Below are 15,603 nucleotides of genomic sequence, written 5' to 3'. Positions count from 1 at the left end.
TTTTTTCCAATGTGGAAGTCAATGGGCACCGTCAACTGTTGGTTTACTAACATTCTTCAAACCTTTCATAAGGGACCATTTTTTTAAAATTGAGGTTTATACATGACATGAAAGCTAAATAAATAAGCCTTCCATTGATGTATGGTTTGATAGGATCAGACAATATTTGACCGAGATAAAACTATTTGAAAATCTGGAATCTGAGGGTGCAAAAAAAATATATTGAGAATATCCCCTTTAAATTTGTCCAAATTAATTCTTAGCAATGCATATTACTAATAAAAAATTATGTTTTGATATATTTATGGTAGGAAATTTACAAAATGTCTTAATGGAACATGATATTTACTTAATATCATATGATTTTTGTCATAAAAGAAAAATGTATAATTTTGACCCATATTGTTGGCTGTATGGGTCCAGACTTATGAATGTTTTTTTTTTGGTCCAGGGTCACATATATGGGGTTGTGTTAATAATTACAGAATGTAAATTTTGGATGAACTATCCCTTTAATTAGATAAATAATTGTTTCCTCTTGTTTGGGGTTTTGTATGATGGCTTTAAAACATAATTGAAACATACCTGAGATTGTCATAAACAATATTTTTGCTATAGCTGTTGTTTTGCTATAGTACATGAACACAATTAACACACACCGGCATTCATTTTCAATTGTCACATGTTTTAAAGGTTATAGATTGATACACTTTGTAATTACACTATTTAATGGCCAAGACCATTTTGTCTGTTATGTACATTGAATTTTCAATTTAAGTTATTGTTCTGGTTGCATATATTGTTGCATTTTATTGTGCGTACATTTTTCTGGGACATCATTAGAAGAATGGCATCTACGCTAATATTACTCTGTTTCTTTCTTATCCCGATGTCACTGTAGCCACCAGATCCAGTACGTATCCAGCTCAGATGGTGGATCAGCACCTAGAGAGGACCTCTACAGCCCCAAATTTCAGCGGAGACCACAACTAGATGAACCCCAGGGACAGATCCACAGTCAAGACCTTGTCTCCTAGTTGGCCATTAGGACAAGACCACAGAACCAGATGAGTCTTCTCCAAAGTTTGACTTTGCTGCAGCCTGGATCAACTGCTGGTTTGTCTGGAGAGCTGGCCCCCCGACTGAGCCTGGTTTCTTCTCCATTCTGCCACTGATGGAGTTTTGGTTTCTTGTCGCCTCTGGCCTGCTTAGTTGGGGACACTTATTTTCCAGTGATATCATTGCACAGATACTATTTAAACTGAACTGAGCTAGATGATGACATCACTGAATTGAACTGCCTTTAACTGACAATTGAGTGTTTACTATTGTCTTTTTGCGTTATTGACACACTATCTTCCTATTTAAAACTGTAAAGCTGCTTTGACACGGTCTGAATTGTTAAAAGCGCTATATAAATAAAGGTGACTTAACTTGACTTTTCCTACAGCATAAACAAAAGCACACAAGATTTTCATATCGACTGGCATCTGATACCATTAGTGTCACTGTGCACCAATGAATAAAATAAATAAATACACACTGGGAATTGGTATGACATATCATAACAAATGTGCATATCTGCAGCTTATTTAGTTAACAGCAGAGCAAATAACAATGATTACATAACCAGAAACCATTACATGGCACATAATCAAAGTCCTGCAGTTGCGTGTATCCCACAGCCTTTTCTGGATATAATTAATTATGAGCTCCATCTGTGGCAAGTCATAATATTTTTACAAGATTAGACCCATTCCAATTTAGGAAAACAAACATTTTAGCATTTGTGTGTAACACTATTATAACCATACCTTATATATGAAACAGTATGAACCAAATTTTAAGTATATATAAAAAAAAGCAGCAGTATAGTGGCAGAGGTTAAGACCTACTCACATTATATTTCCATATGCATCTCACCCTTGTAACCCCTGAAAATAATCATTTGCTGTTCCCTGTCAGAAATGACTGGCCTTTTTAAAATTGCTTGTAAATACTATTGGAATTTTTATAATAACATTTTAACCCAACACTAACCATTAACTACCATTTAGATTTTTTTTTTTTTTTTTTTATCTGCATCAAAATGACTGGAACACAACATGAGGGCATGTCTTGGTTTTAAATAAAGGTGCATTTGGAAAAGCAATTTTCTATTTGTTTGGTTTTGCCTGTGTTGTTGAGGGACTAGACTGTAGTTTTATTTATGGCTGCCGCTGAAATTCACTCCACACACTGAAATGGTTTTGAGATGTTGGAAGACATGCAGATAAGAGGGATTCTGCACCATTACTTACAATGCACAGACTGAAAGGTTTTGTGATTTTTATCAGTATAATGTATGATCAGCTGCCCTCTGCTGTCTTTGTTTCTCGAGAGGATAATGCCTTTACTTGACGCTACTTGCTTAATAATGACTGGTCTATGTTGTGTCTAGTATTTTTGCTAGTTGAAACACTTTTTATCAGCTTTCCATTATTCACTTGAAATCTCTGAAGGTAACACTAAAATCTTGAAACTTTCAAACATGGTCACAGTATTTTTTTTGTACCTTATACCTGCAGAGTTATATCAATTTATGTTATTTATGCTACAAGTCATACATATAATAAATTAATATTTGCAAGAACATATTGCTTTTAAATATATGTGTACTGTATAAACATATTAAAAGGGTTTGAAAACTTTGAAAAGGGATAGTTCACCCCAAAATGAAAATAATGTCATTGCATGTTCTTCCAAATCTGCATGAGTTTCTTTATTATGTTTGGCACAAAATAAGTTATTTTGAAGATTGTTAGTAACCAAACAGTTGACGGTAGCCATTGACTTCTATATTATGGAAAAAACACTATGGAAGTCAATGGCTACCGTCAACTGTTTGGTTACCAACATTCTCCAAAATATCTTCTGTATGCAGTGTATGAAGTTTTGTGTATTTGCGACTTCAGAGCCCCCACGGTTAGGTAAGTGGAATTCATTTTCATAAATATATTACTGCAGTAATTATAGTCAGTAGCTGTACTTATGTTTTTGTTGCTGCAGTAAAGCAATCTGCCCTTGCGTACTCCATTTTCTATTTAAAACAGAAAACCTTATGCGCCTGGAAACACAAAGTTTTGAAAACGGGTTTCAATGTACATATTTCTGAAAACAACACTGTTATTGTCTCAGTGTAAAGTATTAAAACAAGAATTTGTGTGAATGGAGATGTCATGTGCACACATAGAACATGTTTAGTATGAGCAGAAGAAATGCTAAGTGTCATTGCCAACTACTGGCCTGGCATGTATAATACAGCGTTTAGCCATTTTCGTGGAGCTATGTGAATGAGGACTGTTTTGACAGAGTTGTCATCTGTATGTTAAACTTTCAAACATGCAAAGGAAAATGTTTTGTTTTTAGTACATCATTGTCCTGTAAATGTTCTGTTCGTGCTGTACACCTGAAAACTGAAGCCAAAACATTTCAATCAGCCCCTGGTAATAAATCCTAAAACTAAATTTTTTTTTTTTTTACAAATATGGTTTCCTGTTAATGTATGTTCAAATGAAAACCCTGCTTTATAGTGCAGAAAACGGCTTACTTCCGCTTTGCAAAATAAGGTGGATGGTGGAAGGAAGTGGCTTTGTCCTCTATAGTACCTTTACATACAACCAGAACAGACAGTCATCTGTGTATGATTTGAAACTGATATTTCAAGATAAAACAAACTCACATACAGTTGCTCTAAAATATGCTACATCATCACTGTTTCACCACAATTATAATTATTATGTTTATGAGTAACAGGATGCATTTGAAGTTATAATTTATAAGTTTATATAAAACATATTGCAAGGTAGGTAGCCTGATCGTCACGAGGTCGAGTCCTGCTGGGTCAAAATCATTCAATAAAACATTTTCTTGTGACAAAGACTCCTCCACAGCCACAGAAAACACTCAGTCCACTGTATCTATAGAAGTTCAGGACAACACAAATGAATGCCAAAGTGAACAAAATGACTTTTCTCAGTTCTCCAGCAGAGGTCTCTCTGCCCATTATATCCATGCTATCAGCTTGTGTGAATACCAGACCCTTGAGCAGGGAATTAAAAATGTTTCTGGTCGATCACATACACTATGAGATACCTCACGGTACACGGTATGTGATGGGACTGTGTAGGTATAATAATATAAGATTACTTTAGTATCTTGTCTCGTCTATAAATTTCCCAGAGTGATGGTAATCAAGCCGATAAATTAATTAAGCAGCAATGGTAAATTCACAGCACATTTCATTGACAGGACGTACTGCAGTGTTATTAAGTTGAAGATAGTTGTCTATGTTCTCCACCTATACTTCCTGTTTTCTGACTCATCTTTATTATTGATGCTGCAGCCTACAATGGAACAGTCACAGGAGCCCTTATGTGGGTGGTGTGACCTTGCGGTCTAAGATCCAGTAATTTAAAGGTTGGCAGCTTAAATCCCAGAGGGGGTGTTTTCACGAAAACGGTCCATTATAATGTCAGGTTCCTCTACGTGAACTGTAATAAATGTACCGTAAATCAAAAACAGTGTACTGCATTACTAACAAGTGCTATTCTGAAGAGATAAATAGCAGCTCCCTGGGGTGCATTTGTGTTATTCATCAGCACTCCCTGACACAGTTTCCAGGAGCGTCGTGAGGTCATACCCATCGGCAAATTAGCACAGGAAGGTCACTAATTAAAGCTGGTAAATCTTTCTCAGGTGACCTCAATCATGCTGCACTTACAGTTATGAGGCCATACAGTTTACATCATTTTATTTATGGGTGTTTCTTTATCTGCAGTCTTGTGGAAAATAAACTCTTAATACCTTTTTCAGACCCCCACTGTTTATTATACATCAATTATAATTATAATTCCTTACACAAATAAAATTATATTGTGCTTGGTAAAGTCAAGTGTGGAAATTACGTTTAAAATATTTTTAGAGTAAAATGTTAACATTTTAGCTAGCATTTAGCATGCTAAATACACAGAAATAAATATTTTCATGCATTTTACTCACAACGTACATAATCATAAAACTACACAAAAAATGAATAATTTTAACCATAACTATACAAAGGTGTATATGTTCGTTTTTCAGATTGCTTAGATATATTTAGTTAAACATAGTAATTCATATTTTAAAAATGAATTTTCATACTTAAGATCGAAAATTTGGGACAAGGTTTAACAATAACACCTATGCATTAAAGTATTTGGAAAATGAATAAATAATTAAAAAAAAATGGTAAAACACTACCAATGTAGCATTCACACGTCACTGTAAAAGGAAAAGTTGAATCGGTTTTTAGTAAAGATCCATCTCTCTGACATAAAAGGGAGGTTTTCTGTATAAAACATTGCAGGATGACAAACTAGATTTTTTTTTTTTACCATTGCCTCAAATGAACTCGCATCAACATCTAAGGAGGATTTTAAGGGTAAATTGCTCCGATGCCATAGACTGGCAGTTACCTACAACACAGACTGAGAAGATAAACCCTTCTTGGCATGTTTCACTTGTAAATTAGATCCATTAGCTCTTTAGAAAATGGTCCGGGAAATGGTTTATTGTCAATATCTGTTGCAAATGCAAACTGAAATTCAGTATATCATACGTTTAAAACTTACTGGACTTGTGTCAGTACTATACTTTAATGCTCATTTTTGACACAGTTTCCATAGCTCAAAATACATTTTATTCTCATTTCCTGTATAATGTAGCTTAATTGGTGCTATTGAACTAAGAATAAAACTTCACAAAGACCATTGTCATAATTCTTTGCTACTCTTCTTTTGCATTTGACTCTCCTTAAAGAAAGCAAATGCAAGATTTCATACAAGATAGAATGTAAAACCAAAATCTCACTTATTGTCGTAACTTTCCTCACTTTCCTTCCTCCATTGCTCTTTGTGTCACCGTGACGTCTGCTCCACGGATTCACCTGCTCTAATTCCTTAACGCGATTGCCGATTCCCCGGATATCCACTTAGAACCTGATTAGACGAGCTCAACTCATTAGCTCTGACAAACCAATCCAAACCCTTCAGCCCCCCTCCTATCAACATTCACCAAACCACACCAATGGCCCATCAACTGTTAACATCAAACTAGATGATTAAACAAGTATGAAATGCTTTAAATTCCCATTTTACCCCAAAGTGGTTGTTAGAACCAATGCTGAGAACCCCACAGGATGTTCCTCAGGAATCAACCATATTTTTGTTCATGCCACACACTATCCATCACTTCCTCTGTCCTCTGCTGTGTGCGCTCACTCTTGCCTCGTCTTTCGACCCCATAACCTGATTTTCCATTCCAATCGGTTTACCTGTTCCTCGCCCTCCCCTTTCTCTCTCTCCTTCTCTCTGCGCCCATCTTTGGGCTTATCCTTTCATCCCTGATCTCCTTCATCCCCTCCAATCCTCATCTGTTCCTCTCTCGCCGACAGGGAAGAGAAAGAGAGAGTTTTTCCACAGGTAAGTTGCGTCCAGTCTGTTGGGGGAACCTGTGGGAGGCACACAGAGAGAGAGAGAGAAGACTGAAGAGCTGTCTTGTGGACTAAGCAAAATAGAGACTGATAAAGAGAAAGAGACTTTGGAGTTATAGAGACGAAAATAAGCATTTTTGGTAAAAAGGTGAGTTTGGTCTGATTAGTTGGCATAAGGGAAATTGTGCAGTGATGCACTGCACATAGCAAACCAATGCAAACCTTGTGCATTACGATACGTTATATCCTTAAAACGCAGGGTTTTAAAATTTGGTTTGCACAGAAATGCATTGAATAATTGCTTTTTAAAAAAACATTTATTGTAATGCACTACATATTTCCTGGAAATAGTTTGACCACAGTTTCACAAAAGGTTGATCTGCAAGTTTTACAATGCTTAAAATGACATTGGGATGTTAATGTCGGTATTTCAACTATCCAAAAGTGCATCAAGCAATTTTACGAGGAATTTGTGGTTGAAGTAACATTTTTCAGTTGTTATATTGATGCATTCCTGTACACTAAAAAACATTGTGTAGAAACAATTCTTACTCAAATTGCTAGTAAAAAGTAAACTGCAAGTAATGTATTGAATCTAACATGAAATTCTGAAACCGAAAGCATGGTTGTTTTATTTTACAAAAAAAATTGATTTGCGCTACTTGAAGAAAAAACATTTCATTTCAGCTAGTAAACAAGGCAACATTCTCATTTTCGTTTAGTTTAACTTGATGTGCTGAAAATTAAAACTAAAGCTGAAATAAAATATAATAAAATTAACATGAAAACAGAAAATATAAAAGGAATCTGATTTAAAACTTTTATAGCATCTAAATGATACTGGTAAATAACACTGGTAGAAAGACTGATATATTTTTTTGAAAACAGAAATCTTCAAACATTTACAGTGTTGTTTTTGGTTTCTGTACAGATCATAATGTTGCAACATGCAAAGTTTGCACAATTGGCTCTTTGCAGGATTAACCTAATGCTAAAGCTACTCTTGAGCAAGTAATCAAAAGATCCGAGAAGTTTTGAGGTCCATCAGGTCTCATTTAATCTTGTACTATTAACAATCCATTACATACTTATGGAAGATAACATCCCCAAGACATGCATCTTTTCTTCCCCCTTTTCCTTGTGTTTTGTCTTAGATCTTCCCACTTCCTGTCCCATCTGATCCCGTAGTAAAGAGCAGTCAGTAATCGGATGACAGGAGATTTGATAAGCCACCCCCGACAGCTCCTGCAGGGGCTTAGACCTTTCTTCTAGCCCTCCTCGGCATCAAGAAAACACCAGCTCTCATCACGAGCTGAACACACAGAGTAATCCTCCAACACAGAATTTGACCATCAACAGCACAATGCAAGACTCAGTTTCTAGCACTTAACCATCAGTTAAGTTCATTATGATCTCTGTAGCATGACAAGGCTGACAATTCCTCATCTCTGGCATTCATACGGCGGTAGAATAGCGATAAATATTTTTATAGTGAGTTAGAAGATTTACATCTGAAGAAAACATTTGAAATATTTAGTTTTATGCTAATTAAAAAAAATTTTTGCATTTGACTTTAGGCGTTAGCCTATGTTTACCATGTTTAGGGGGAAGGCTTGATTTCAGTTCTGCATGTCTTATTTTACAGGTTTGCATTTTTTTTTTTTGCCTTGTTTCACATGTATTTTATTTGATAATATAAAGGAAAAGCTCAAATAGGACTGTTTTGGTTCATGCGCACTATTCACTAATTCGTTCCCTCAATGTACTAAAACATGCACACGGTAATTATTTAGTTTTCTCGATTTGTTAATATGTTCCCTCGATTTGCTAAATCATGCACACAATTTACAAATTTGTTTTCTTGATTTACAAATCGTGTGCACGATTTAGCAAATCGAGGGAATGAATTAGTAAATCATGTTGACACTTTATAAATCGTGGGAACAAAATAGTAAATTGTGCACACAATTTAGCCTACTACTTTTTTCCTGCATGCCATGTGATTAAATTTGAAAGGTAGAATATTTATTTTAATTAACAGACTCACAGTATCATTAGCATTTGTTAGATATAACATTACTGAACTCATGTTGAACTCATAAATGACTGACAATCCTATCTACCAAGCAGGAATGAATAACTTGTCCAGGGAGATCAGGTTTCAATATTATTCAATCGTTTCCACATTTGTGATGCTGTAATCAGGGTTGCCAGGTCTCTGGAACAAAACCACCTCAATCGCTACCCAAAAATAGCCCAGAACTAGTCCAACTGTGTTTTTGTGTGTGTGTGGTTTTCCCTTCAAAACACAAGCCGCAGCAACAGTGTAAAGGTAGACCAATTGTGTGGGATATCCATGGACTTGACAACACTGGCAGTACACAAGGCCTAGCTCAGGGATTAATCCTACTCCTATGACTCATTTATTATCCACTTTTAATTGTAGTTTGTATTCATTTGATTATTTTTTATTTATTTGATCTCAGCTTGTGTTGGTAAGGACCCTAATCAACAGCAGCCATGGGTGAAATGGAGCAGATGAAGAAGGAGGCCGAAGCCCTGAAGACACAGATCGAGGTGCGACTGCTGTAAAGTTCTTATAAATATATATATATTGTACTTTCACGATGCAACAGTTGAAGAACATGGATATACGATCTTTCCTAATGCAAAGTGCTAAAGAAAATGCTAATGTATCTCTAGCTGTACAATTTCTATGTATACAATTAATAATCAAATATTTGTTTCACTATAGGCGGCTCGTAAAGCAGTGCATGACACAGACATGGCCTCCGCCGCTTCTGGGGTGGCTCCGGCCCCTCGGGTCCAACTCAAGACCAGGAAGAATCTCAAAGGCCACCTGGCCAAAATCTATGCCATGCACTGGAGTACAGACAACAGGTGAGAACATCCTAGCAAACCATTAGCTATGCTGCGTTATACTGCACTGAAGTATTTCGAAATAAAAACCCACTGAGTCATTAAAAGGAATTAAAAATGACTTAACTCAAAGAAAGGGGTATTTATTGGTTTACCTGTAGCCCTTTGGTGTTACGTGATCTGCTCAAGCAGGTTCACCTTGAATTAGCTAATTCTTAGTTAGATCAATTATCAGGGTCAGAGGCCTGAAACAGACTTAAGCGTCACTGTATTCAAGAGAGTGCATGGACAGCAAAAACAAATAGCTCCAAGAAGCATTTATATGTATTTTGGAATCCATTAGAAATAAAATTATTATAGTTAAAGTTATAGTTACATTTTTGTTACAATCCCAAACAATCCAAATATACTGAACTAGCTAAATCAGGTTGTGAAGGTTGCTAACACGGATTTTGCAAACCAAACATAAGAAAATATGTATAATAAATATATATTAATAACTGCATTAACGGCAGTTGTCTCAGATTTCAAAATGAATAAATACAATAAAGGGTGGAATATAGGAAATGGTACATCCTGTTGTCTTACCAGCCTTTCTTTCTCTTTCTTACCTCGGTGTCTTTAGGCTAATGGTCAGTGCATCACAGGACGGCAAACTTCTCATCTGGGATTCTCACACTGGAAACAAGGTGAGTCTGCCTGGCTCAAATATACTTTTAAGAAAAAATATATTTAGTCAGTTAAATGTCAGTTAATATTTTGCAGTATACAACTGTTGCCTACTCTTTTGTTCTCAGATTAAAAAATAAATGTTGCATATTTAAAGCTATTTTTTTTTAATATCCCTCAGACTTTTAACAATACACAGTAACTGTAACTATGTTAACTTTACAAATTTAAAATATTTTTGCATTATGTTAGGATGAAAATGCTTAGTTAAAGATATTTTATTAAAGGTATTTTTAAAGAAGTCTCTTATCAAATTTTACTTGAAGAAACAACTGTCACTGAGAAATTTGTGGCTTGATTTCCACCAAAATTTGAAAGATGGATTGCAGCAAGTTTTTCAAGCAATAGAGGCCTTAAAATTATTATTTATTTTTTTTAATGTAAATGAAATATCCATGCATAAAATTAGATAATTCCCCCTATAGTATGCAATTTTGCATGGTTAATGAATGAAACCCTCTGGGTCAATGTGTTGATTTGTTTTTGACAGTTTTCGACAGGACTGTCTGTTTAAATGAAAACCGCGATTATCATGCAGTTACATTTAGCCTACTGTGCAGAAATGGCACTATACCTTTAACTTTACATCAGAATCTCTTCAAGGAAAAGTTCAAATATTTGCCTCTTTCTTTAGGTCAATGCTGTTCCCCTCAAGTCCTCGTGGGTGATGACCTGTGCATATGCTCCTTCTGGAAACCTCGTGGCCAGCGGTGGTCTCGACAACATGTGTACTGTCTACAACTTGAAGACACCTGTAATCAAGACGGTGAAAGAATTGGATGCTCACACAGGTATATATACATAAGTCAGGCAAGACACTTTACTTTCTTGCATGCTTGTAATTAAGTGTCAGTTATGTTATCTTTATTTTCATAGGTTACCTGTCCTGTGCACGCTTCCTCAGTGACACAGAGATTCTAACCGCCTCCGGTGATACCACATGGTTGGTTGCATGTAGCTTTTACAATTAAAGGAATAGTTCACCCAATTACTATAGAAAATCAGTTTGACCCAGTTCACAAAATTGTAATTTTCATTGTAATTTAACCCGATGAACGTGCGTATAAATATTACACCAAATAAAAACGAAAACTTGTGGTATTGATATGCAAAAGTGGACTTTGGCATGTAAATGCTATGCATTGGGTATGTTTAGGGTTGTGGGGAAGATGCGTGTCATATGTACGCAAAACCTTCATATCATGTGCACGCCAGCATATTTTCTGTCATATGCATGCGAAAACTGCGTATTACATGCATGCCAAACACATGCATATCATATTCACCCCAAAGTCCATTTTTACAAATCAATACCATGAGTTTTCGTTTTTATTTAGCGTACTATTTATATGCATTTTCACGAGACTGGGCTCTTTTAAATTTATCTTTTTATTTTTTTTATCACTTTCTGTACTCATTATTTGTAAAAAAAAAAAACAATATTGGATTAAAATGCAAAAATAGCTGGATGCTATTCAAATGAACATTGAGCATCATAGCATACATGTTTAAAATGTGTATCAGGGAATAATGCCTACTATTTCACTTTCTATTTTTAAAAAGCAGTAGGCCATACAATACACTACAACTTTCATTTAGCCAAGCAACTGATTAACATATCCATTAAAAACCAGCTTCAACTTCATTAAATGGTTCCATTCTCATCTAACAAAGTCTAATTAGGCTTTAAATATAGCAAGCATTGCCACTTTTGCTGATAGGTAAGATTACAGCTTTTTCACAACGCTTTGCCGCTTGTTGAGGAGAGTTGTGCTTTTACTTTATAATAAATTACCTTCAGCCTGATAATGGACAAAAGCAACAAAAACAAAATCCCATAGACATACATTAAGGGCCCCTAGGAAACACTAAAAGCATCCGATCAGAAAGCACCACTTTTTTGTTACAGTTTTATTTCCCTCCCATTTTTCTTCCAGTGCATTGTGGGATTTGGAGACTGGAAAGCAGAAGACGGTTTTCCTGAATCATGTTGGAGACTGCATGTGTCTGTCGCTGTCTCCAGACATGAACTCCTTTGTTTCCGGTGCTTGCGACTCTCTGGCCAAGCTGTGGGACATCAGAGACGGCCAGTGCAAGCAAACCTTCCAGGGTCACACCAGTGACATCAACGCCATTTCAGTGAGTTAAACATCAAATGTTTGATGCAGTACCGGGCAAATTCAGAAGAGAGCATCACAGTTATTTTTGGCTTCCTCATTAATGAAGCCAACCTTATAACATTTTCAAAGAATTGAGTCTTTAAAATTTCATTTAAGAGCGGAAATGGATTCACCAAGCGTCCTCTTTCTTCAGTTCCTCCCTAGTGGCAATGCATTTATCACCGGCTCTGATGACTGCACATGCAAAATGTATGATCTTCGTGCCGATCAAGAAGTGATCGGTTACCAGGATGCAGCTCTGAACAGCGGCGTAACATCACTGGCTCTCTCCATGTCTGCCCGCCTCATCTTTGCTGGTTACGATGACTTCAACTGCAATATTTGGGACTCGCTAAAGGGCGAGAAAGTGGGTGAGTTGAAAAAAAGGTGTCACAGATGGAGTGAATCATTAATGCTGATTAAGTCTATTTGAAGCCGTCTTGGCAACTCCACCAATGTAGCCATGTAGCCAATTTCTGAGTATTAAAACACTCTTCTGGCATGGATGTGATATGTGTTGGTGTTAGTTGGTGAAGTCTTCTGCTTACAGGAACAATTCATTCAAAAATGAAAATTTCAAGATTAGTTTGTTTTTCATCACAAAAGATTTGGAGAAATTTACCATCACTTGCTCACCAATGGATCCCCTGCAGTGAATGGGTGCCATCAGAATGGGAGTCTAAACAGCTGCTAAAAACATCACAACAATCCACACCACTCCAGTCCATTGATTAACATCGTGTGAAGTGGAAATCTGTGTGTTTGTAATAAAACAAATCCACCATTAAGTATTGCTTGCTTGCTTGATAAAAAGTCATCTTGTCTGAATCGGGAGAGAAATATGCGCAGATCAAGCACTGTACAAGCAAAAACAGTCAAAAAAAGCTCTAAATGAATATGTGTGGGGATTCTGATGTGAGAGGACAACATATAAAGATAAAATCCCTTAATGATAGCTTTGTCACTTACAAACACTTCACAAGACGTGGACTGGAGTCATGTGAATTACTAGTGGATTATAATGATGTTTGGATGAGCTGTTTGGTTTCTCATTCTGACGGCACCCATTCACTGTAGAGGATCCATTGGTGAGCAAGCGACGTAATGCAACATTTCTTTAAAAAAAAAATGGACTTCTTAATATTTAATCAAAATGTCATAACTGGGTTCAGTTCGTTTAAGCTCTGCCTCCACTTCCAAACAACAACCCATGCAGAAAATCACCCTTTTTTTACCCCATGCATCATTAAATTCAGCTGTTCGTCATAATAATACAAAAGCTCAGTCTCTACTTTCATTTCATTGCAAATTAAATGAACGTGCATGAAGAACAAAATGCTGTCAAATTCATATTCTCACTCTCTCACTTCCTTTCTTTCTCTCCTGTAGGGGTGTTGTCTGGCCATGACAACAGGGTGAGCTGCACCGGAGTGCCACCAGATGGCATGTGTGTTTGCACTGGCTCATGGGACAGCTTCTTGAAGATTTGGAACTGAGTTGGACCCTGAAAAGAAGATGAGATGGGAATGAGATTGAGATTGAGAATGAGAAAGAAAGGTTGAGAGAGAGAGGATGAGAAATGATCGATTTCTGAGCAACAAAGAATCACACACACACAAACAAACACACAAAGGTCCACCTGGGATTTCTGGAAGACTGGATTTCATTAGAATATATAATATGCAATATTTAAAGGTAAAAAATGTAAGTTGCAACTAACACAGGATTGCATTAATGTTAACATGACATGATAACCTCAGGACAATGAAACTTTGACTTGAAATTGTAATGATTTTGACAGCATAATCATTTAAGCATTTAAAATATAGTATTACATCTTTTTTTTGTCCATTAAAAATCCTTATCATTAGATGAAAGTTTGGAGGAACATTTTTTATTTATTAGAAATGACGATCTAATGCAGAAGAAGACTTTTCCCAGCAACCACACCGTCTTGTCTGAGATCTGATATTATGGCTCTTTGATGATGTTGGCATACATATATATTTTAATTTTAATGAATTTACTTCCTAAAGCCCTCAATATAACATGTTATTCTAAAAGATACAATGTCTGTATTTACTTCTTTCATCTTTTTGTAGGACTTTTACTTACAAGACAGTTCCTCTTTAATATTTCAGTGGTTCCTTGAATACCTTTCTAATAAACATAGTGTTCTGCATTAAACTATATTTTAATGTGTGCTGTGTGTCTCTGTTAAGTTGTGTGTTATATAACTGTAGGGCATTTGAATAATAATTTCATTTGAAACTGTTGACCTGTTACTTACCTGTTACTTAACAGAATGAATTTATGAGAGAACGAAATATTATAGGAGGCAAAAATATTATTGGGGAAAAAAATCTTACATTTGAAAAGCAAATTAGATCACAAAACTGGGCTTTTGGAAAATTTGACAGCTGAATACCTTTATAATTGGGAAGAAAACAAGAAGTTTAAAGCTATACATCTTGACCAGGTGCAAGTTAAAAAAATACATCAGATAATATAAAACTTTTAAATGAAGGGAGAATAACAGTGTGCAGATCTTTTTGTATTGTTTAATGGTAAGTCTCTCAAGTCAGAGGCTTTTAGTTCTGTTGGTGAAGTCACATTGTAAACCTAATTCCTTTAAGTATATTATCGCCTCTTCCAATCTCATTCACCTTGAGAAAGGTAGATCAGGCAGTTGTTTTTTTCTTTAACTTAAGAAGGAGGACGTGAGACTTACTCTAATCCACTTTCAATAGAGCTTTTCCCAGACAAGCAATTGACTAAAGTTCCCATTCTTGATCAAGTCTGTGGTTCTGATGACTTTGGCTGTGAAATGAGAAAGTAGGCTTAATATAAGGCGAAATATATATTTCAGAACAATATGCATTGTAAAAAGTACATTATAAAATGAACTGCACTGAATAACAGTTTATAATATAATCACCAAAATATAGACACACATAGAGTTGCCTAAAAACCTCCTTACATTGCAAATAATTAATTATTTAACATTAAAAATAATTATATGTGACCCTGGAGCACAAAATCAGTCTTAAGTTGCTGGGGTATATTTGTAGCAATAGCCAAAAATTCACTGTATGTGTCAAAATGATTGATTGATTTTTATTTTATACCAAAAATTATTAGGATATTAAGTAAAGATCATGTTCCATAAAGAAATTTTGTAAATTTCCCACTGTAAATATATTAATAATTGTATTATTATTATTATTATTATTATTATTAGTTATATGCATTGCTAACTTCATGTGAACTTCAATATGTAGATTTTTTTGCACCCTCAGATTCCATATTTTCAAATAGCTGTAT

General features: G+C 35.5%; 1 protein-coding gene across 2 annotated transcripts; it reads left to right on the top strand.

The window, feature by feature from the left end:
* The first annotated feature begins 6,379 nt into the window (after positions 1-6,379).
* Positions 6,380-14,471, top strand: LOC127979172 (guanine nucleotide-binding protein G(I)/G(S)/G(T) subunit beta-3-like). Of its 2 annotated transcripts, none has more exons than XM_052584425.1 (9): positions 6,380-6,500; positions 8,998-9,088; positions 9,267-9,412; positions 10,017-10,080; positions 10,755-10,911; positions 10,997-11,063; positions 12,058-12,259; positions 12,434-12,650; positions 13,669-14,471. In XM_052584425.1, the coding sequence occupies exons 2-9, from the start codon at positions 9,032-9,034 to the stop codon at positions 13,773-13,775; spliced, it is 1,017 nt and encodes a 338-aa protein (XP_052440385.1). In that variant the 5' UTR covers positions 6,380-6,500; positions 8,998-9,031; the 3' UTR covers positions 13,776-14,471. The 2 variants fall into 2 exon arrangements, with proteins under 2 accessions (XP_052440385.1, XP_052440383.1); XM_052584423.1 differs by lacking the exon at positions 6,380-6,500 and adding an exon at positions 6,507-6,659.
* Positions 14,472-15,603: the final 1,132 nt, after the last annotated feature.

Source organism: Carassius gibelio, chromosome B19 (genome assembly GCF_023724105.1).
Source record: "Carassius gibelio isolate Cgi1373 ecotype wild population from Czech Republic chromosome B19, carGib1.2-hapl.c, whole genome shotgun sequence".
Classification (NCBI taxonomy): domain Eukaryota; kingdom Metazoa; phylum Chordata; class Actinopteri; order Cypriniformes; family Cyprinidae; genus Carassius; species Carassius gibelio.
Note: the sequence above shows the minus strand (reverse complement) of the source record. Positions and strands in the feature narration are given on the sequence as shown.

What these genes read in the sequence shown, in the direction of transcription:
- LOC127979172 (XM_052584425.1), top strand. Translation starts at nt 9,032, where the DNA reads ATGGGTGAAATGGAGCAGATGAAGAAGGAGGCCGAAGCCCTGAAGACA. An exon ending in CACTGGAGTACAGACAACAG is followed by an intron (nt 9,413 to 10,016) that starts GTGAGAACATCC and finishes CGGTGTCTTTAG; the next exon opens with GCTAATGGTCAGTGCATCAC. An exon ending in ATTCTCACACTGGAAACAAG is followed by an intron (nt 10,081 to 10,754) that starts GTGAGTCTGCCT and finishes CTCTTTCTTTAG; the next exon opens with GTCAATGCTGTTCCCCTCAA.